We start from the raw sequence: 24,502 nt of genomic DNA on the forward strand, positions 1-24,502 counted from the left end.
TGCCACAAATACTCCTTTTCTTTTTATGAATACAGACTAACACGGCTGTTACTCTGAAACCTGTTATTTGCGCTTGAAAATCTTGTCCCAGGTTATAGAACTTGTCAGTTTGGGAAGCATCTATGGATGAATCTGAAACTGGTTTAATGGTCACATTTGTTAGGCGACAGTTGCAAAACATCTCTACGTCGGCTATCAGGCTGTTTTCCAAACAGATAGGGAAACTTAACTAGAATAAACTCCACTTCTTTGGTATTTTTGTATATGTGGAATCAGGAAAAATCAGAGCTGACCATTGTATGGAAATAAAATGTATATCAGACTTTTAAAAAATACTGAAGTTGTGATGTTGATGGGAATTCCCATTATCTTGTAAGCAGCTGTTGTAACATCATTTAGCCATTCATTGGAGAGAGTCTTAAGGAAATGCTGAAACAATGAGATGGGTAAAGGTTGAAACTTTTAAAATTGTAAGATAGAGAAGCTAGATAGTAAAGGGCTGAGTGAGATGGTTCTGGAGAGCTGGAGCCTAAGCAGGTGAAAGGTCAGAGCTGGCTTGCATGGGCTGGAGCACTACATGCATATTTGCAACCAAACTTAAAGAGATGTGGAAGATAGAAATGGTAACAACTGATGTGATTGTATTTTGGATAGCTTCCCTGGAGAACAGCCCAAATAACCATTCCTCTTTAAAAAAACAAAAACAACCCCCAAACATTGCTCTGCATATTGATAGACAATAAAACACAACCTTGACGTTAAGTCCAAAAATAGCAGTTTTCCACTGGTCAGTACAAAACCAGTTCTGAAAAAAAAATAGTAGTGACTTTGAATTCCTCCCAGAGTGGTACTTTTGCGTAAGTGATTAGTTTTAAAGAATGTGTAGAGTCTGTGCAATTCTGAAAGATAGCCTTGTATATTCTGTTGTCTTCTTTATTCTTAGTTATGGTGAGAGCTTCAAATACAGTAACAATGAGGGGGTGGATTAACTATTTGGAAATGAGAATAGGCTTTTCAGCTTTGGGTCAGTCCAATAAATCAAAATCCTAAATGCGTATCTTTAGTACCTCATTTTGAGGATATAAATGGTGAATTGTACTCTGTGCTTGGTGTCACAAAAACATGTTCTTTGAATAGTGTGTCTGGAGGATTATGTTGTATTAAAATGAATGTCGTTCAAGATTAACTGTTTATATTTGGGAAACCACACTAGTAAGAATGTTACTATATAATGGTTTCTGAGGTACTTTGGTTATAAGCTCATGTTCTGTGGCACTCAAAACTGTTTAACATCTCACAGTTCTGTCCCCCTCCAATTTTTTTTAACGCAGTATCCTTGCTGTGTGTTTTTAAAGGGCTGGAGCGGATGAGGTATTTATGTCTGTACTTCAACATTAACTGCAGACTTGTTAAGTAATCCAAGATTGCATGTGTTTTAAACAAAATGTTTTGTCAAATATCCTAAACAAGCTTCGGACCCTTGGTCTAGAAGTTTGGGCTGAAACCTGCTGAAAAAAAGACTTCAGTGCTCTGTGTATTAAAAGAAAACAAAAAACCCCTCACATCTCTGAACAAAGCAGTTTCATTTTTAAATTGGCTTACAACAGATGACATGCTGTACCAATGAGTCAGTTAGCTCATATAAAACCAGACCTTGTAGTTGATATATCCATCGTTCCAATTGCTTTTGATTTTAAGAACTAGATGTCTACTACTTGGAACTCTTGAACATGGGTGTGCTTTAATGGCCGTTGAAACGCCTTTCAAATTTAAACTTGTGCATTCAGTCTGAAATACAAGCCTTATGTAAAACTTCAAATCATGAAGACTGACTCGGTCTATTCTGTATTGTCAAGAACTATTTGGTTAGAGAACTAGATATTTCCTCCCCTCCCCACAAAATCTGATTGTTAGAAAAATGAAATCAGAAGGTGGCAATTTACTCACCAAAAGCCCTTTTTGTGAATGTGGCAAGTTAAAAGGAAGCTTGCTATTAGAGAACAAACTGTGCCTGTTTTGCCCAGCCCTGTAGTACGAAAACTCGCAGGATAATATGAAATATTTATTACAAAGAAACTGAAATGTCTTGTTCTGCCTACGAACTGGCTGGAGACAGCCATCTTGATGAAAAAAGGTGTCTTGAGAACTTAGAATAGGATCTAAGCCAGGGGGTGGCCAACCTGTGGCTCCGGAGCCATATGCGGTTTTTCAGAAGTTAATATGTGGCTCCTTGTATAGGCACCGCCTCCGGGGCTGGAGCTACAGGCTCCAACTTTCCAGAGTGCCGGGGAGTGCTCACTGCTCAACCCTTGGCTCTACTACAGGCCCTGCCCATACTCCACTCCACCCCTTCCCGCCCCCTCCCCTGAGCCTGCCATGCCTTCGCTCCTCCCCCTCCCTGCCAGAGCCTCCTGCACACCACGAAACAGCTGATTGGGAGGTGCAGGGAGGGAGGGAGGGAAGGGGAGGCACTGATTGATGAAGCTGCCAGTGGGCGGGAGGTGCTGGGAGCCGCGGGGGAGCGGGGAGCTGATGCGGGGGCTGCTGATGTATTACCGTGGCTCTTTGGCAATGTACGTTGGTAAATTCTGGCTCCTTCTCAGGCTCAGGTTGGCCACCCCTGATCTAAGCTATTTGACTTAAAGTCCACTAGAAAATGCCATGGCATTATATTGGAACCCACACTGCCAGTGTCAAAGCCCTGTTTCACAGCAACACGAACGCCTCTAGGAGTCCATTAAAAATGTCAGTGGCAATTTAAAATTGATAACGTCTAATGTGAACTCCAACTACGTGACTGAGCAAAACGGCACTAGTTCTTTAAGGCTATGTGGTAAACACATAGACATGTCTCATGCGTCTTCACATTTTTTTTATTTGACCTAGAGTTCTTGGGCATAGAGACAATGATCTGTAAACCAGCCTGATTTACTTCAGCATAGTCTACTGAATGCCCTTTCTAAAACAGGGGTTGGCTTCCATGCTGAGTAACTCCTTTCTAAGCTTAGAGGGGAGGTGTGACCAGCTCTCCATGTGTGACATACCCAACAAACAATCATGTTTTTTGGTGAGTTCCTGTTTCTTTTTACATGGCAACCATCAAAGTTTCCTAAGGTATTTCCCCCAGGCTCGGTAGCAAGAAAACTTTGTAAAACACTCCCTCTATTAAATAACCTCCAGAGTGCTCCCATCTCCTCCTTTTTAAGCCAGTTTCATATTCCAGCAGACTTTTCTGGTAGCTCTTACAATACATTGTGTATTTCAGGTCAAGGCTAATAAGCGGAATAGACTTGCAGGTCTCTGCAGTACTTGAGGGGGGAAAATAATTTGGGTTGAGCAATAGGAGTGCACTATTGAATTGAAGGACTTTCAGGTGTGTAAAAAGAAAAGGAGTACTTGTGGCACCTTAGCGACTAACCAATTTATTTGAGCATAAGCTTTCGTGAGCTACAGCTCACTTCATCGGATGCTGCATCCGATGAAGTGAGCTGTAGCTCACGAAAGCTTATGCTCAAATAAATTGGTTAGTCGCTAAGGTGCCACAAGTACTCCTTTTCTTTTTGCGAATACAGACTAACACAGCTGCTACTCTGAAACCTTTCAGGTGTGTGCAACCAAAATTATTTCAGCTTTTCAATCCAGCCAAGTCTTTCAATTAATCGTCATTAAAACTGCCTTTCGTGGGGCTGAGTTAGTCTAACTTTCTCAGGGGCAGGATGTGACATGAACTGATGTCAGTATCCAACTTCTTAGGACAGGTGGAAAGAGATGTTAATACTTAACACTGTTTCAGATGTGTCTGCTTCAGTAGGTGTTTAGATAATACAGTGATGGGGTGGGAGTTGCTTATAAGTTGCTAGACAGAAAATATTCTAGTATACATTTGATATAGGTCTTTATTTTTATACTTTGCTATCTGACCATGTCATTGTAAAAGTGTTTCTCCCCATCCCCCACCAGATATATAGCAGCTAAGTTGCTGGAACAAGGAAAGTTTTTGTTCCTTCATATGTTGCTCCTTGCAATGGAGCATATTTTGTATCCCCTTCTGAATTGTCCTCCCACAGGACTACTGACTTGTGCTACCGTAAGCTTCATGTACTTTTAAGTTCGAGTTCGTTTACATTTTTATTTTTTGATCACTGACTCTGTTTTATCTGAATCGTTCCGCAGGGCTGCAAGGTTCTCGTTGATGCACGGGACAAACTAGGGATTCCTTGGCAGTACACGGAGAACGAGAAGCATGGAATGTTTTTGATGGCTTTTGAAAACAAAGCTGGAATGCCTATAGAGCCTGCCACATTCCAGTTGTACGTACCTGCACTGAGCGCACTGTGGAGGGATTCTGGGATCAAGGAAGCTTTTAGCCGTCGGAGCGAGTATCAGCTGGTAAGTATATCCAACTGTATGGTGATTGAAGAGTTGTAAACAGGGTTTTTTCAGTCTGAATCCAGTTTAAGAGCAGATTGCTAAACCCAGTGTGTGGCCATAATACAAGCAAGCTGTAGCACTGCTATAAATCTGAGCATGCTATAGCAGCAAGAATGAGTAGTAACTGGAGCCAAACTGAAAAAAAATATGGGGCAGTAGGAAAGAGTGGACAAGACTGGATAGACTGGAAGAACAAGAGGAACCAAAAAAGGCAGGAAATGATTGAACAAAAAACCCCCAAAACCTGAGCTGCTCAGTTGGGCTGATCATAGTAGGCCACTGATTAAGGCACACTTCTTTATATTTGTCCAGTTTTGCCAACTTGTATTATATTGATGCTGGCAGGCTGTTACTATTTGCAGATCAGCTCTTTTGAAGTTAATGTGATCCCTTTCCAAGCTGTTCTTGGATTTTTTTTTTTTCCCTTTTTTATATCTGCAGGTTGCACTTGAGGCAGCATTTGGATGTCATCCTAAAAATAACGGTTTTCCCCTGTTTTTCTTTTCAAACAGACTTCTAGAGTTCATCACAAAACTCATTACATAATATAAAATGCAGATATAAGAGCACTTCTGATATTGAACATTTTTGTCTTTGATCTGAACATTTTATTTATTTATTTATTTTATGCCTGTTGGAGCAGTTGATGACCACCCTTTATTCCCCTGTCTTGTCTTTTCCCCTACCTTCCCCACCTCTTTTCTCCCCTCTCCCCCTAGCCCCAAATAATGAGGTGATTGTTGAGGGACTATAGCCTCTTTTGGTTGATTGGGGTTTTTTGGTTGTCACTAACCTCAAGATGTGGCTACCTATTTGGGTTCAAACAGTGGTATAACTAAAATCTGACCAGTCACTTAAGTGGCTTAGCTTCTAAGCTTATATATTAAGTTATGTTCCATGTTTCTCACTCTGTAACTTCACATAAAACACTTCCTTTTTTTCATTGAAAAGAGATGTTGTGACTTCCTAAAATTGGGCATAAGAGGGATGTTTATTCTAAATAGTGTTTTCCTTGCTTTGCTGCTATAAATAACATTGTGTTCAAAGAAAGGAATTTAATTCTGTGTGATGGAGAATGTGACTTCTTATGTGAGAATTGCCAGATGCAAAGGTGAGCCCAGCAGTAGTGAATTCCAAGTTGGGGCCTCCCCTTAGTATATTACACTATCAGTATTACCACTCTCATCAGACAGGAGGTGAAACGCCATTCCATCTCTCCCTCTCCCACCTCTGAGCAACCGTAGTGTTTGAGGCTGACAGCACAGGGAAAGAAGCAAAGTCAAGTGCAGAGTTTTAGATTTAAGCAAACATAAAAATTGGAAATGGAGAAGTACTCTGAAGACTCCTTTCTGGGTGCTGCTGTGATCTGAGACCTCTTAAAATGTTGAGTTTAAGAGCCTCTCTTCCATCCGGTTGGGATTGTAATTCTCCAGATTTGAGATTAGTTTGTGTACTTTTAAGGTCTGGAACGGGAAACTGTTACTTGTGCAGACTTCCACCCACACACTGTCAGTTCATAGTTAAGGAGGAAATAGTCAGTCCAAAATAATCTTGGTCCTTTTGCGTCCTAGGTCTTGACGTGTAAAAGTAACAGATATTGTAATGTAATGTAACTGACAGTAATGTAACATTAATAATTTACCTAGACCAGGCATAGCACTAAAACACATTCTTTGCCTATATCAGAAATTATTCTTTGTCTTCCCTTGCACCATGCTCTTGTGCTCCCAGATACACAAGTCTGCAGTGTTTTTGTTAGTACTTTCATACAAGGAAGCAAAGTGGCCCTATAGCTCTGCTCTTTTTCTAAGGAGTCAAGTTTTTGGCTTAATTTCAATAATGTCATAAAACATAATATATGCCATTCTTTATATTCTCATTGTTGCCTGACTCTGGAAAAGCATTTCTGAAAACTAATTGCATAAATAAACTCTGAAGTTCTTGAAATGGAATGTGCTTGAAGTTTAAGGGCAGGAATTACAGCATTGCTGTGTCTTCCTTTTTTGGCCCTAAAAGGAAGAACTGGAATTAATGGAATAGCTTATAACAAGATTAAAACAAACATTTCTGTTTAGCAGTGTCTTTTAGTAGTAAGGGTCCGTGCCAGAATGTCAACGCTCTGCTTTTTGTGCCATTACAGTTAAGATTGTCAGTAGTTCCATTATATCCCTTTTCCAGAAGTCTCTAACTTTAACTCTAAAATTGTGCTTTTGCTGAAACATGACTTAAAAATTCTCAGATCAGGAGTGACTCCCTTAAAATAGCTAGAGAGCTTTTTCAGTTTAGTAAGTTTTTTTGGGTTTTTTTGGTTTTGTTTTTCATTCCCCAAAGAAAAGGCTATATATTCTATTTTACTATGTGTGGTAATGCCACAAGGGGTTTTATTTAAAGCCAAAACAAACAACCAAACCCTTGCCAATATACCTCAGCACCACAACTAATAGTCCTTGGAAATGTATTTAGGATAAATATTTCCTAGGTATTTTAACAACTTATGAATTAATCTTGTATATTTTCAGCATACCTAAACATCCTTTAATTTGCAGATTGAAGTCTTTCATGCAGGTGTCCGGCTTGCCAACTTAACTCTGTAAATTATTATCTTCTTAAAATGCTTAGTTATATTTGCTAACCCTAAATAACTGAGACTATTTAGACCTAAACACTTTATGACTACTTGAGCTGTGATAGTGGGATTGGAAACTCACCCCTTGTAAGTGGCTGAAGTTGGTTACAGGAAAAACAACCTTTGAATGTTAAAAAGTGACTGACTATACTGAGGGGGTGGGGGGCAGGTGGCAGAGTGGAGAACTGTTACATAGGTCAGATGCTCCCTCCACATCACTAAATAGCAGTGAAATTTATTATATTGGAAAGACTAGTTCCTTGATACAAGACTTTTTCCAAGACTATAAATTAAGGCTGCTTTTGCATTCTTGAACTTCAGCTACAAGCTTTAAACAAACAGAAGGCAGAGATTCATGCTAAAGACACCAGAGCTCCACCTTTATGTTGAAGTCAGTAATATTTGTAACATCTAATGCGGAGATTCCCAAACTCTTTTTGCTGAGCTCCTCCATTCAGAGTCATGTCCCATGAATAGGGAGGGAGAGGGAGGGGTACCCAGTACCCATAGGAGGGTTCATGGGGGTATTCACCACTGGGATTTGAGGAAGTGTTCCGCTCCCTGCAGTGGTCAGGTGATCTCAACTCTTGGGTCCTGGTTCCCTGCCTGTCCTTGCTCTTCTCTTTCCACTCCCCCTCTCCTCCCCCTCCCCCCCCCCCATTTTGCAGGGAAAATTCACAGGACTGTGCTGAAGGGATGGGGTCAAGAGGGGAGTGGAGTACTGTCCCCCTCCCTGTCTTCTGGACACTGCCCCATCCTGATCCTGGCTTTTCAGTGTGGTCGTGTCTGCTTCCCCTGTGCAGACTCTGTCCAGAAAGGCAAGGGGACAGGGCTCTGCACACTGCAGGGTTGGAGTCAGCAGGGGGCTGTGTCAGGCAGGAGTATCAGTACTCCTGGGGTGCGGCCTTCAGCTTGCAGTTCTCAGAGTCCGTCCCGTCCCCCCCGCCGGCCTTCCCAGCAGAGGAGATTGACAGCTGGTGGGTGGCTGCAGCAATGGAGGAATGAGATGGGCAGGGAGCTTTGTCCCTTCAGCCAAGACCTCTCAGACAGAGCCCCCTCCGTACTCCCAGCCCTTTAGTGCTGACCTATCAGGTCCTTGCGTCCTCCAGTAAACTCATCAGTGTATGCCACAGTTTGGGAACTTCTGAACTAATGTAACCATGACTTAAAGTGGTTATGTAGAAATATATTTTATGGATATTGAGGGAAACAAAACTGTTATGGGCCCAGAATATTTTATATACAAAGGCATAAATGTAACCTATAGTAGTACAGATTACTACTTGTAACTCAGCCTGCTGTGAATAACATAGTTTAAGACAGAAGACAGGAATTCAAAGTTATCAACTATAATGCATGATATGGCACACAGATACAATCAGAATGATGCCTTAAATATAAGTAAATTATAGTTTATTGCATTAAAGCTTCATAAGTGTACAGTAGGAACTTAGAATTATGAACACCAGAGTTACGAACTGACTGGTCAACTACATACCTCATTTGGAACTGGAAGTATGCAATCAGGCAACAGCAGAGATGGGGGTTGGGGGGAAGCAAACACAGTACAGTATTCTGTTAAACGTAAAATACTTAAAATAAATAAATTAAATAAATAATATTTTAAAAAACCCTTTGTAAGGAAACAGTTACTGTGTTGCATTTAAATTAAGATGGTGAATAGCAACATTTTTCTTTTTGCACAGTGAAGTTTCAAAGCTGTATTAAGTCAATGTTCAGTTGTAAACTTTTGAAAGAACAACCACAACATTTGTTCAGAGATACAAACAGCCTCCATTCCCGAGGTGTTCGTAACTCTGAGGTTCTACTATATGTGGTGCATGGAATTAAAATGTTCTTGAGGGCATAGGTACTAGTTTTCAGACTGATGCATTACTAGACAAGTCCTTTCAAAAATAATCTTGCTGCTTAATAAATTGAATGATTCTGCTTCCTCTTGTTGGCTCTTAGGGCTGTTCATGCAATGCCTAATCTCATTAGGATGTAGCAAAAGGCTGATAGCTGAGGTCATGGAGATTGGGAGTAGCTTGTGGTCTGGTTTTTTTTGTGTTTAAGTGGAAGGCTTATTTATAACCCCATATTGTAGATACTGGTTTAGATCTTGTCCACACCTGTGCACTGGTTTGGTTAAATCCCTACGTGGGCACTTAAATTGGTCTAAATAGATGTAAACCAGATTTAACATGTCTCTGTTGATTTATAGGTCTTGTATATGTGAGCAACTGAATTCCTTTAACTAAAGGCGTGACTTTAAACTGACTTGGTCAAATGGAAGTATCCACGTAGAAGTTTGCTTCTTAGTTTAAACCAATTACTGATTTAAACTGAAATAAGCCTGATTTTTTTAATCTTAACTGAAACAAGTGCCTATAAAGTCTCTTGCACCTGTTTTAATACCTAACTAGTACAACTGTGTGTAAACCAGGCCTTAGGGATGCTTGCAGTGAAGACCTTCCTTAACACTGTAAAATATCTTCAGGGTGGTCTTGCAGTCAATTTAACACTAAACGTCTTTTGTTTTTTAAACTTAAGCTCTGTGTAGTAACATGTTGTACAGTCATTATGCAATGTACCTGTCTACTAAACCATACTATAGTAGTAATTCTGCTTTTGAACTGTATATTTTTTTTTTAAAAAAATAGTGGTTACTAAAAAGTAAAGTAAAATATGATGCATGGATTGACTACCTATAGCTAAAAAAATCTAATCTATAGGTGCCTTCCTTTGTAATGCTAAACTTGAATTATTGGTTTAGCAGTGGAAAGCTTGTTGGATAAAATGGCTGTTTGACTATAACCTAATATCTGAAATTTTCTTCACTTGGACCAGAGGAGCTGCCTCTAGGCATTTATCAGCACTTTCTGTTTCGTACACAATGCATTCAAGTGCTGCCTGTAAATCCCTGTCTGGGTATGTGAGCCTCTTAGAACTGAGTGGGTGGATTCCACAATAGCAGTATTTTCTTTGCTTCAGTGTCTCTCTCCTTCTAAAGCAGCCTAACCAATTTCACTCTTCACATCCCGCCCCTTCTCCTCTCCTCCTCCCTCCCCCCAAGTTCCTCTTTTCCTTGTATGCAAGCAAGTAGTTCTGGGACAAAAGCTTCATTGTGTATTTGGTTACATTGTCAGGTCGCTGTCCTCATTTTTTTTAGCTACAAGAATAAGAATTCTTTTGTAATCAGTATGTGACTCTCTTTTCCCCCCCCCTCCCCCCATATTTTCTGTCTTTATTTTTGAAAGGAATACATTTTATCACTTCACTATAGCTACCCGGTAACACTTGTTCTCTCAGGTCTTCTGTGCTACCTCAGATTCCTCCCTGCTAGCAGTACATTCCTCCCTGCCAGCAGATGGAGACAGAATACTTGATTTGCATGACTACTTCCACAAAGGAGCTTGTTATTTCGGAATCCTTTGTTGCTTGTCTCTAATACATGGAAGTGAAGAATTTCCAGTGCTCTTGTGTAAACTGGAGTTCCATATGTACCAACATCTCGGGGTTGTAGGGCTTAGGTGTTGTAGCCATGACTGCTAGCCATGACAGCACTGGTTCCAAGTCCATCAGACTGAGTACTTGGTGGCCTCCTGTCCAGCTGAAGGCTCCATTCTGTGTCAATGGTACTAGGGGAAACTCAGTGCAAGAATAGTGGCTGCCCTATGGATGCAATAAATGGTGGTAGATTTACTCTCACCTCTTCCTGCACTGGGTGTACTCTGTGCATGTGAGGGGGAAATCATGGCAACTCTCTTTGGCAGCAATGAGATGGCATAGGCTCAACCCTCTTTCTCCACTTCTCTGAAAGTAAGACTGGCAGCAGATTACTCCTTTTATCCAGCAGATCTTGCACCCAAACAACAAGGGATAGAACTTGCAAAAGCTGTTTCCTGTGCACACACTTGCTCTTCACTTTAGTGTGTTTTGGGGGAGATGGGGGACTTCTTACCCAAAATTGGTGCACACAAAAGTTGACGTGTGAGCATAGCTCAGCTCAATTGGCTATCGGTATCTTGGTGTTGGTCCATAGCAATGGATACAGCCGTTAACACACGTGGGCCAAATAGGACTTGTTAAGCAAAAAAGAGAGACTCCTGTTTCAGTCAGTGTAAATGTGAATTTTATCCCAGCACCCCAGCCCTCTTAAAGATTAGAAAATCTACCTTGATAAATAAACTGAGCTCCTTGAATCTACCTTAAGAAACAAGGTTTAAGAGAGGCAAAGAGTCCTGTGGCACCTATTAGACTAACAGGTGACTTGATTATGGTCTGTAAGTACCTTCATGGGAAACAAATATTTAGTAATGGGCTCTTCAGTCTAGCAGAGAAAGGTATAACCTGGCTGAAGCTAGACCAATTCAGACTGGAAAGGAGGTGTAAATTTTTGACAGTGAGGGTAATTAACCACTGGAACAACTTACCAAGGATTGTGGTGGTTTTTTCTATCATTGGCAAGTTTTAAACTGGGAAGAGATGCTCTAGGAATTATTTTGTGGGAGTTCTACAGGAATGCAGACTAGATGATTACAATGTCTGTTCTGACCTTGGAACCTATGAGAGAGCACCAAATATTAGCTTTTATATGATGCAGCAATCCATGAGAGGCATATATGGAGGGGTTGTGCGGGTTGCAGAGGTAGGAGGAAACTTCCTGCTGTGCTCATGTTAAACTACTACTACTGAGAGTGTTCTATGCAATTCCTTGTGCAGAGAGCCATAAATGATCTAGAACCCCTGAAGCCTTTTGGGGGGGCAGTTTGCGGGAGAAGCTCAAGAAGAATACTTAACTGTTCTTTTATAGATTCTTTTGATATTCCCTGTCTTTGTATGGGACCCCTGTGTTTGGAACACTATCTCCCCGAAGGGTTCACTTCATTTACTTGCTGATAATATAAATATAAATTTCTGTTGGATATCAGACTTCACGGGAAGGCTAATGGAGTTTTATGGTGCTTTCCCAGTATCTGAAAACTCAGTAGTATGCATTGTTTTATCAAAACACTGCATGGGTTTGTCGGCACTGAAGTAAAACACCACGACTGGCCCATGTCAGGTGACTTAAGCTGCAGGGCTATAAAATTGTAGGGTGGACTGCCCGCAGGTCCCCAGGGCTCCCACTCCTGCTCAAGCCCGAACATCTACACTGCAGTTTTATAGCTCTGAGCCCCATGAGCCTGTGTCAGCTGATGTGGACCTGCCAAGGGTGTTTTATTGCTGTGTAGACATGCTCTATGTAACCTGATGTGGCAGTCTGTCTCCAGTACTCAAGGTGAAACATGGATTGAAAGCTCTCACTCCATCTCAGACCCTCAGTGGTTTTACATTTTAGACATAAGCGCATGACTCAAATAGCATTTTGCTCTCTTCTTACTATGTGAAATAGTATAACTATAATATACAATCATGGTGAAGAGGATTTGTGTATCTAATGTCAACTCTATATATTTACTGTGGATTTGCTCTTCAGGAATTTTAAGTGCCAAATTAGCTCTGTTGTACAATAGTTCATAAAACAAATGTTACACGTAGACCGCTGTTCTCCAAACCACTGCTCAATCATAAACTTACACAAGAGGCTACAAATGTTGCTTGTTCTGTAACTTTGACCTCTTTTTCAGTCCAGTTACTCTTACATATTCTATCAGTTGTGTCCATGGAGGCTTCTGATAAAGATGAACAAAAGAAATAACAAAACTATTCATTACTTCATCTTGAGCATAATTTAAACAAGGTGCCAGCTACAGAGAGAACCTTTTCTTCACACAATATTCATTGCAAAACTATTTTAAAAATTTCCAGGATTTTTCAAGTTTGCAAAACTTCTGTGAAATTGCAGCATCATGGGGAAGCTTTGCACAACATCATTTACATCTCTATTCAACACCACACTTTAGTATCCATGTGGAAGTCCATGGTGTCCCTACAAGCAGCATAACCTATTGGTTGAGCACAGGGGCTACAAGCCAGAAACATCCTTGTCACGCACTGGCCTTCATGTTTTGCAGTTACTAGTATTTGTAAAGTTCTGTGTAAGCTGTCTCTTAGCAGCCCTATGTGCTGATGGTTGCATCTTGTCCTCCAGAACCTAAACTTTCACTTAAATTTGTCTCTGCCTAACATGGCTGTGAAAATAATTTGAAGAATGTGAACCTGCTGTAATATGATGTAGTAGTGTATGCAGACAGCATTGAAACAATAGTTTTCAATGATGTAAACTGCCCCTGTTCATTTGAAGAGGCATTAATGCTGAAGTTAAATGTGAGCACTTAACCATTTAACTGCTGATCAAAACATTCCACTTCCTCCACTTTTGCATATTAAGATCTAAACAAGCTAAATAACATCTTGCTTTGACATAACAGGTGGCTGGATCTTGAGTTATGGGTGGACCTTGAGAGCAGTGATACTTTTCTTCTCTACTTGATCCTGGAGTAATGTGAGATGCTCAAAGCCACACAGCAATTAAATGACAGAACCAAGACTTAAAACCCTGGTTTTGGGTGTCTTGTCCCCTAAAGTACTGTACTTGCAGTATCTTTTTGAAAACTTAAAACTTGAGGGCTGACACCATGCAAAACAAAACTGCAAAATTCTATACAAATTACTGGATATAGACCAACTTTGCATGCTTTTAGCATTGTACTTCTGCAGCGTGTAATCCTATGTATATTTACAGGATTAAAAGTAATTAAATGAGATCAACAAACTGACCCAGTGCCAACAGAAACCTCCCCAAGTAGACTACTTCAAAACCCTCCCAGCATTTATTCTCTCACCCCAAAAACTGCCTTAAACAGGCTATCTTGAAGGTCACCAAAATCCAAGCTCAGGATTGAAGGGGAGTGATCTCCAAAGTTGAGGACCTCCTTGCTACTTTTAAGAAATTTCTGCTTAGTATCCCCTTTTCATTTAAACAAAGGACCCTTAGCTTGAGCATCTCACTGGACCACAAATGCTGGGGAACATCATGAGGAGAAACCCTGCTTCTAAGGTAGGTAAGACTTGAACCATTTAGGTATTCAAAGAGAAATAATCTTTCACTGGAAATCAATTGGAAGTCCATGTAGGTTATGAAACACTGGTGCGATAGCCTTCCCTCATGCGGGAGGCTTGTTTCTTCTCCCAAGCTGGAGCACATGCAACAAAAGCTGCTCCATGAACAGAGCAATTATGTGATTTCTCCCCTGATAAATAGAATAGGGGCGACAATGTGACATGTTTCTACCCTTTGCTCTACTTCAGGGTTATCTTCTGCTTGGCTGTTTTATCTGTAATTTAAAACGTTGGAGAATGGTTGTGTTACAGTGTCCTTTCTCCAACGTTTTATATTACACTCCAACTAAGGGTTAAAAGCTAACTGTACTAAGTTCTTTGCGAACAAAGACAGTTCTTGTCCCAGAGAGCTTCCAGTCTAGGTTTATAGCAAAATTCAACAGCTGGATGAAGTGCAGTCATCATGGGAATTGGGAGGATGAGGCAAAGAGTAAAAGGAATATGTGTCTGTATGATAAACATGAGCTGCTAATAAGGAACAGGTATGGACATAGGGGAGGCTAGAGAGGCTGCTGGGGATAGCTCATGTTTAAATAAAATATGGAATGAGAACCTGTGCCGATGGGCTGCTTTGGTTTTCTATATTGTATTTGCCCCTCCCTGCTGCAATCCTTTTTGCGAATACAGACTAACACGGCTGCTACTCTGAAACCAATCCTTCATCTGTATTCTTTCTAATTAAATTGTAAACTCTTCAGGTTATGGACCATATTTTAGGTCTATAAAACATAGTATGTTCCAGGCATTTTTATTAATGCTTGCTGCTTGCTTCCAAATGGCTAAAGTTTAGAGCTTGTCTGGTTCTGTTCAAATAGTATGGTCTTGGAGGTAAGTGTAAAGCTTCATATTTATAACACTAAACAAATTCTGTAGGAGTCTCTGCTTCTGTCCCTTCAAATGCAGATGAGTATTTATTTTGAGTTTGGTATGTTCAGGGCGGAAAGTAATTTGATCCCAATTCCAGTGTTCAGAATCTGTGACCATAATTTGCATCTTGCATAATAATGGCTGTACTTTGCTCTGAAAATACTTCCTGTCATCAAATCCTTCCTACTTATATGTACATTACCAATCCTTATCCGGATTCATTTGTTTGCCTTTGCAGCTCATGTCTAGTGACATTTGACTTTCAGAATTACCTGTGAGGGTTTCTAGCTTAGATGCTGAACCAGTCCTTGCTCTTTCTTTTCATGTGGCTCTAGTCTTTCATGTTTACCAGTGCATATTCCCTTAAACACTTTTCTGCTGAAGCATGAAATCTTAGATTTTTTAGAATGAAGAATTAACTTGGGATCCTAATTCCTGAGACTGCATTCTCTACTCCTAGCAGAAGGCTCTAATTTTATTATGCATACAACCAAGGTACAGAAACAATTTAAGTATTAAGACAAAAATACAAATTAGTCCTACTCTAAATCTTGCAGGATTTTATTGAGTATAGGGATTTGTTCAGAGTAAGTCCAGCTGTAATTAATCTTTGCATTCCTATCAAGAAATGCTGGCATATGCTGTGAGAAACAAGGGAGGAAACTTTCAGCTCAGCCTCTCACTGAGCCACTACCCAACTGTGGCTAAAATCCACTGGTATAATCTGCTCTCTAGTGTACAAGAAAACTCAGATCTGCACAGACCGAAATCCAGCCCAGTTGGCTCTTGATTAAGCTGTTTGGTGTCCATGTTTAGGAAGTAATTAAAATAGATCTTAGTTTTCAAGACTCAAATTGTTGAAATAGTTTTCAGGGAGACATCAGTTTCAGGAATGTGTTCTTCTGTACTGGAGGTCAAACGAAGTATCTGTAAATTTTAAGATCTAATTTGTGTACCTAAGGGAGGTAGATGCACAATTCCCATTGAATTTCAGTGCAAGTTGGTGCCTAAGTCCTTTTTTTGTGAAAAACCTCCCACTTGATTCCAACATAGGGATTAACTACACTTGTTAGAGGCTTAAACAATAATGTTAAAATTTTTCACATTAAAAGAAGCCTGCTGATCAGACACCAACAGGAAGTCTTTGTCCTGTAAAAGCTGAATTACTTGGGCTCACTAATTAATTATGAAAGCGTTACTGTTATGTTCTCACATCATTCTCGTATGAAGTGATGATGATCACAGAAATGCTGCTAAAATGATTGTGGCGAACAAAATCGGTGAACACACAAAACAGCATACAGTACATCAGTGTCAATGCTCAGTGGCAGAAATGGAAAGTATGTTTCCAGAACTCGTATGTATCTTCTATTTGAATTCTTTCAAGAGTTTTCTTTACGGCAGAAACTTCAGTCTTGTTTTTTAAAACTAATATCCTCCTAAACTGCTACTGATTAGAAATGGATCAGAAGATTATAAAGAAGTTGCACTAGGAATCTGCCCCTGACTACACTTTTCATTGATGCAGCTGTGTTGCAGCTTAGTGTGGTGATGGCATTGCTTTTCCTGTTTGCCTCAGTCTTAGTTTTTGGCATTTCTCCATTTTTGATAACACGAGGTACCAGTGCATGCTTAATATTACTCCTGGGAGAATTCTGCTCCAAAAAATTAAAAATTGTGCACTTAAAATTCTGCAGATTTTATTTGTTAAAATAACATTATATAATCAGACCAGTTTTGATTATTTTGGTAATTTTATTTCAAAATACCCATTAGCAAGTATGTATGTAACAGTACTCACACACACACACACACACTCTCTCTCTCCCTCCCTTCCCCCCTCCCCCCGGAGCAGAGAGTTAAAGAAACTCCTCTGACAACCCAGTACCTGTTTCTCTGCCCCCTACCCCCCGACCCCAGCCACAGACCACCCCAAGCCCAGACACTTAGATCTCCTATCCCGCCACAGAGGCCAGCTGCGGGCCTTCCCCCGGTCCAGACATGCTCACCTTCTGCCCCCCAGAGCCCAGGGATCCAGAGGGAGAAACAGCCTGATGCTGGGTCCCGGGCTTGCATGGAGATTCCTGCACGCTGCCCCCTCAGTCCTTTAGGGTGTGCTGGGAACTGCAGCTGCTGGGAACCCTCCAGTTTCTTCCTCAGGTGTGTAATATCTCCACTATACAAAGATATGGCTGTTAAACACCTAATTTTAGTCTTATCCTTACATGAGGATCTAAAGGCACTTCTAGAATATGGTTCATCAGTGCTGTGTTTGGGGTTTTATTTTTATTTTTCCTTCAAATAAACCAAGCTGCAAAGTGAAGAGGTCAGTCTCAAAGCACTAACTGATAAACTTGTTAGCAGTTTTAGTTGATTATCTTTTGCTGCTTCCACTTCATGGGTTCTCAAGGTATTTTCAGTGCTCCCAGGTGTAGTTCTGCAGGACCCTCTGATTTGTGAAATGAGTTCCCTTAAAGCAATTTACCTTCTCTGTCCCTTTAGTTACAGAAGTATTACTTCATTTACCAGGCCTTCATCTTTCAGATTACTAAACAAACACAACGAAATTACTTCAATTTATGCAAAGTCTTTTCCTGTTTAATGTGCTCATGTTCCATTCATGTAATTGTGTTGCTGGTTAACTTTCAAAGGGCCTATACAGGTAATCTGATTAATTTTTAACTGGATACATAACTGCTTGGTGTCGCTTTTGCTACAGTAATTCCTACTCTGCAATGACTCTTGCTGTATGCACATAAAATAGCACAAAGTATCTCTGCTTTAAAAATGTTTTAGTTCTTTGGCTGGCTTTATTGTCCAAATCTTGTTTGTAATTATATGGCCTTTTGCCATTTCATGGATTCAAAGACTTTAGTACCATGTTTCCCTGAATTACACCTATTTTGGCTACTGGAGGATGGCTGCATATAATCTAGGGGCACGTTTCAAAGACTTACTGTACATCAGCTGTACACAGAATGAAGTAGCTATCATCAGCATATGGTCACAGCACTAGATTTGCTTTTTGCAAGCACCGCCATAACCTTAGTGAACAGAACTGAGTGGTGGCTGCTGGAGTTGCGGTCAGAAAATGTAAAGACTTAGCTATGCTGCATACCCAGCGCCACACTTGCATTCCAGAAAGTTCCAAGCTTGTGAGTTGAGGGCTTGTCATCTATACACTGATTCCATATACTTACCATGATAAATGGACATTCTCTTGTAAATGGCCACTTGCTGTCGTGCGTGGGGATTTGAGGTCCAGCCCTGTCAGTGGGAAGCTGGGGCTGGGTGCCAGAGGAGTGATACTGGCAAGGCTCAGGCCCCAGACGTTGGTTGTTAGCTATGGGAAGGGAGTAGGTTGAGTGGTAGGTTACTTTTTCTTCAAGCTGAATTGTTGGAGGGAGCTACAGAGGCTTACAGCAGCTTGAAAACTAAGCCTCATGCTTCCTTTCATTTCAAAGATACTTGTTAGAGCTTCTAAAGTTTTAATCCCTTCACAAGAGCTCTTGTTCTGAGAGAGTGAAGGTGCTGTAAGTGTAAACTACCAAAAGCTTCTTTGGAAGGAAAATATATATTCCCTGACAAATTCCTTTAACAGAGTTAAGGTTGCACACTGGCATCTTATGCCCTTCTAGAACATCAAGTTCAGCAAAGCTTAAACTTTAGAAAAGCATGGGATTCAGAGTGAAGATACACACCCATGGAAACTTAACTACCCCTTGAGCTGGCAGTAGCTACTAGGAATTATCTGCATACACTCCAGCTGCATTCACTGTTACATGTAGCTGTATTGAATGGTAGAGGGGGGGTAAGTTAGAGCAGTCTGGCAGACCTGTGACTGATATGAGATGATCGGGGGGGTGGGGGGGGGTAGGGTGCTCCCCTGTGTGTGTGTGTGTGTGTGTGTGAGTGCCCCTCTCCTTGACCGCTGTGTATATGATCAAAGAAAAGAGGTGCATGTGTACCTTGAGTATACTTCTTTACAGTGCCATGTTGTGACAGTAGTGGGCACAGGGGTTGTCTTTCCCTAGGGATTGTCAGCAATTAGGGTGGGTGCTGAGTGTGGCCTGAAGTTCAGTGAAGGGTACATGAAAGTATAGTGTTGGATAGCATCGTGCGCATCAGGATGATGAAGAGATTGTAAAATTTAGCAGCTGTGTTATTCTTTCTGTGAAGTAGCTTAACTGCCTGAGTATAGAACAGGTGTAGGTAACTCCTGTTCTGGACAGTGCAAAGGTAAGTTGGAGTATGGGGGTGGAGTTAAGGTGGTATACCTTCACTCTGTATTCCCTGCTTTTCCAAGTTTTTGAAGTGTTCTGAACTCGATGTTCTGGAATGGTATGAGATACCATTGGGCAACCTTAATTCTGTGTTAATGAAGGCTTTTGTCAGGCTTTTTTTTGTCAGTTAAAAAAAAAAAAGACAATTGTTTTTAGTAGGAGTTAGTGGTCATGGCAGTGGTGTATGTATATAGGCTTGCAGTTGACATGCAGCAACGGCCAGGTAATGAGAATGCTACTTAGCTCTTCTGTAGCACTTTTCATCTGTAAGTATGAAAGACTTTTACCAAGGACAAAAACATCATTATCCCCATTGTACAGTTGTGGAAACTGAAGTACAGAGAGGTGAAGTGACTTGATTCTGCCACTGGTCTGCAAGGTGACCTGGGCCACGAATAGAGACCAGGCTTTCTAGTGAGAGTCCACTGTTTTTCTCTACAATGAAACACTGTTGCTATGTGATTCCTAAGTGCCCCCTGACCCCCAAACAAACTTTGTTATCATGGAATTGGGATAATGTTGTCTGTGCGTAGTTGCTAACAGGGCTGGTGAGAGAATCCAGACATGAACAGTTTTATTATGTGGTCATGACAGTAAATTCAAGCACGTGGTATCTTTTTGTCTACTCTCACCCCTGCGCCTCCACTTTCAGCTCACCCTCCCCTTCCTGTCCCATTAAGCCATTATAACTTTCGAACCCAGGTGTGCCTCCCAAAAGTTGGTAGAATCTGTGAACTTTAAGAAAAGTGTTTTTGGTGGGGGAGGCATATCTTGGAAACACCTTCTCCAAATTACCCTAAATTTGGATCACTGACCCTACAATGTGTCCCCGTTTTGAGTAACCATGCAGATTATAGAGCACTTAGTCAAGCTTTAAACAGAGAGAAATTCTTAATTGGGTGTTGGCCGAGAAGTGTTCTTAATAAATGGTTTCCTTGGAAAATGCTGATTCATTGAGGCAAAATGTTTTACAGTATCTGTTGCAGATTCCACTAAACTTTCACTGAAACCTGAAGGTCTACATCTCCATGGCAGGGAACCCATTGGCGCTCTTAGGGTTGCTAGGCTCCTCGCTGGAGTTGGGGATTTGTGGGCTGTCAGGTTCCCTGCCCTAGAATTGGAAACCTGGAAGTCCTAGGACCAGCTTCCTGTGTCCACAGCTCAGGGAGCCCTACCCTACAAGCTGTTTCGGGATTATGATGTCCTGGGGAAATTGCCTTTTAAAAAGGAGACCTATTTTTAGGAAGGATAGAGACATTGGAGGGAAGAGGTGCTCTGCATGTCCATCTGCAGTATAAAAGGCTCAGAGGTGTGAAGAAGGGGTCCATTCATCTTAGTGTTCCTAGGTGAATGAGAACAGCTCCGTGGAGATGAATACAGCTTGAAACAATCCCTCTGAGAAGCGTGAACTGCTCCATTCATGTCGGTAGGTGTTCCCATTCTCGGTACTGGAGAGCCTGTAATATGATGCAAGCATGCCTATTCTCAACTCCTCACTCCAGACTCAGCACTATGTTCTTGGTGTGTGCTCCCAGCATATCTTTTCTCAGCTCCCAACCCAGACAGTCAGGGTTTCCCCAGATGCTAGCTCACAAAGGAGGTAGGGAGAGGGGCTCATACCCTCCCTAGAGGGACAAGATGAGGCTGGGAGGTTGACATGCCATCCCAAATCCTGGTTTAACTGAGGAGTGACAGCAAGAGGGGCTCAGACCCTCAAGGGGGACAGACACTTTCAGCTCACCCAAAGGGGTAGGGAGAGGGACTTTGCCCCCTTCTCCCAAGATCCTGGGGTACACATGAGGAGAGAATGTGGGACTGACAGGTTTCCCAGCCCAATTCTTTCCACATGCCCTGGCACCTACCTCTTAACCTCAACCCCCTCTCCTCTGTCACTCATCTGCATGCAGTCCCAAACCCCCTCTCCTCCTGTTACTGTCACATGTCTTCTGCGTCCTAATTCCCACTGTCCTCCCTGAAAACATTTGCATTTGTTGTTTCTTTTCACAGTTAGTTTGAATGCCTTCTGAATCTTGTTATAAAAAATCTTATTCCACCCCACCCCAAAACACAAACCTTATGATAAATACACATTCTAGCAAGTTGCCTCCTTTTTTTTAATTTCAGATTTCTCCCCTGAGTTCAATTTAAACTTGTTGTGCCTGGATAGTGCTTAGATTTGATGGCCATAGCATTCCCTCAAAGCTACATGGGCCCTATGACTCTTAAGGTAAACCTACACTGTGATAAAATACCTGCAGTTCTGAGTTTGGGTCAGCTGACTCAGGTTTGTGAGGCTTGGGCTGCGGGGCTACAAATTGCAGTATAGGCGCTTGGGCTTGGGCTGGAGCTAAACTATTTTTGAATACTGTTTTCAGTTTTGCTCCTCCAAAGGTAGTGGGTGCCATACACTAGTTGAGGTAAATATCTAGCAATAAAGACATTTTGTCTAGGATCAGAGCCATAGTTTGATCTCTAGTTCTGCACAAAAAATTCCCAGAATTTCCAGCCTTTTAAGAAAAGCTGTATCTTGGGAACCCATTGATCAAAATGATTCCAGATTTTGATCACTAGCCCTACCTTCCGCTCCATGAGGTACAGCAAGTTTCTGTGCAATACGAATAACCACGTGGACTTCAGAGCATGTAAAAGTCAGCCTTTAAACATAAACCTTAGCTATAGTGGAGCTATTCTGCTATAATCTTGACTGAGTTAAGGTGGGGAGTTTTCAAAGGAGCTAGGTTTCAAAATCCCCCTAAGTTTTAATGGGTTTTGGATACTGAACTCTCTTGGGCTCCTTGAAAAGGCTAACCTGACATAGGCTAGGAAGACAAAACTAAGAATAAGTGTTAGGTGTAAACAAACTCGTAAACAACAAGGATCTCTCATGCAAATACTTAAGTTTTTATTACTAACTAGCATATCAGTTTGTAAATGCTTATTTTCTAATGAGAACAGATGTTTGAAACACTTAAAAGGGTCAGGGCAACGTCAGTGATGACTGGCTGCACTGAAAGTGTGCTGCGTGCTTCAGACACAAGGCAGGCCGTGTCCTAAAGAATAAGCTTTACAGACACTATGCAAGTGGGAGTGAAACGTTAATCATTTTCCTAGTTTCATCTATTGTGTTCCTGCCAGCTATCAACCGATCTTTCTGTACAATTTCTGTTACTGATATCATTCTCACTAATCCACCCCCTTTTTTTACACTCTAACATGTTTGCTCTGCTACATGATAGAAATAACTCCCTCTCCACCCCAGCATTCAACCCAGCCTCATCTCTAATACCCCACCACATCTCACTCAAGGCAGTTACTGCCTTCGCCATCCACAAATCCCTCTTCTCGGGGCACATCTTCACTGTAAGGCTCCCAGCACTGGTGCACTGTCAACACTGGCACTTCACAGCGCTGAAACTTGCAGCGCCCAAGGGGGTGTTTTTTCACACCCCTGAGTGAGAAAGTTGCAGCGCTGTAAAGTGCCAGTGTAGACAAGCCTTCACCTTTTCTCAAACCCCTTCCTCCCCCCATTTCAGTGCTGAAATAAGTAGTTAATAGAATCCTAGAAATAGAGGGCTGGGAGGGACCTCAAGAAGTCATCATGTCTAGTCCCTGCAGAACCAAGTAAACCTAGACCATCTCTGACAGGTGTTTGTCCAACCTGTTCTTAAAAACCTCCTGAGACAGGGGTTCCACAACCTCCTTTGGAAGCGTATTAACTATCCTTATAGTTAGAAATGTTTCCCTAATATCTAACCTAAATCTCCTTGCTATTTTACTACTTGTCCTACCTTCAGTGGACATGGAGAACAATTCATCACTGTTTCCTTTAAAAAGTCCTTAACATATTTGAAGGCTTATCAGGTCCCCCCCCATCATTTTCTTTTCTCAAGACTAAACATGGCCAATTTTTTTTTAAACTTTTCCTCATAGGTCAGATTTTTCTAAACGTTTCTCACTTTTGTGGTGCTTGTGTGGACTCCCAGTTTGATCACATCTTTCATAAAGCGTAGCACCCAGACATGGACACAGTATTTCAGCAGGGGCCCCACCGGTGTGAGGTAGGAAGAGACCATTACCTTCTGTGTCTTTCAAACAACACTTCCATTAATATAATTTTCTGGTGTTTTAAAAAACCTCAGCCGCCTTCGTGTCCCCAGTTATTAGCTCTCCTTCCCTGCTAAGTAGGGGACACTTTTCTTTGCCTTTTTCTTGTTCCTAACGTATTTAAAGAACCTCTTATCTCCTTTTATGACTCTTGCTAGGCATAGCTCATTTTGTACCTTAGCCTTTCTGATTTGTCCCTACATGCTTGTGCTATTCTTTTGTACTCCTTAGCAAGTTTCCATATTTCCACTTTTTGTAAGATTGCTTTTTGACTTTCATGTCACTAAAGAGCTCCTGGTGAAGCCATATTGGCCTCTTATTGTTGTTCTTACTTATCCTTCACATGGAGATTGTTTGCAGTTGTTCCTTTTAATATTGTCTCCTTGAGAAACTGCCAGCTGTCCTGGCTGAGCAACTTTTTCCCTTAGATTTTCTTCCCACGGGACCTTATCTGCCAGCTCTGTCTGTTAAAGTCTGCTTTTTTGAAGTCCATTGTCCCTGTCCTGCTGCTCTTGCTCTTTTTTTCTTTCCTTAAAATCATGAAATCTGTCACATCGTGATCACTTCATCTAAATTGCCTTCCACCTTCAGATTCACTATCAATTCCTCCCTGTTGGTCAGTATCAAGTCTAAAATGGCTGTCGTCCTCATTACTTCCTCCACTTTCTGAAACAAAAAGTTGTCTCAGTACATTTCAATAACTATTTTGTGTTTTGTAATATTACTTTCCCAACAGATATCTGGGTCCCCCATTACTAGCAGGTCTTTTGTTTTGGATGTTTCTGTTTGTGCTAGAAATGGTCATTCCTGATTTGGTGGTATATAGGAGAGCCCTATTTTTTACCCACTTTTATCGTTACCCAGATATTCTGAACTGCACTCCACATGGACTGCCTCACCTCCTTCTGGACCTCAGAAGTATGTTTGTTCTTGATGTGTAACGCAACAAATCCTCCCTTTTTATTCTGCCTGTCCTTCCTCAGCAAGCGATGCCCCTCTATACCAATATTCTAGTGATGAAACTTATCCCATGAAGTCTCTTTGTCAGTTAAGTCATAATTTAGGTGCATTCTGGTAGTGTCTGTATCAGTACTGTGAGGATGTTCTCAGTTGTAAAAGAATC

At 41.3% G+C, this 24,502-nt stretch overlaps 1 protein-coding gene across 1 annotated transcript in view; it reads left to right on the forward strand.

Moving 5' to 3' along the window:
* GNA12 (G protein subunit alpha 12) overlaps positions 1-24,502 on the forward strand; it is a 77,769-nt gene that overhangs the window by 20,161 nt on the left and 33,106 nt on the right. Inside the window, exon 2 of the mRNA XM_037910658.2 lies at positions 4,174-4,389. Within this exon, the coding sequence (XP_037766586.1) occupies positions 4,174-4,389 (216 nt within the window). The remainder of the gene's footprint in view (positions 1-4,173; positions 4,390-24,502) is intronic.

Source organism: Chelonia mydas, chromosome 10 (genome assembly GCF_015237465.2).
Source record: "Chelonia mydas isolate rCheMyd1 chromosome 10, rCheMyd1.pri.v2, whole genome shotgun sequence".
Lineage (NCBI taxonomy): Eukaryota > Metazoa > Chordata > Testudines > Cheloniidae > Chelonia > Chelonia mydas.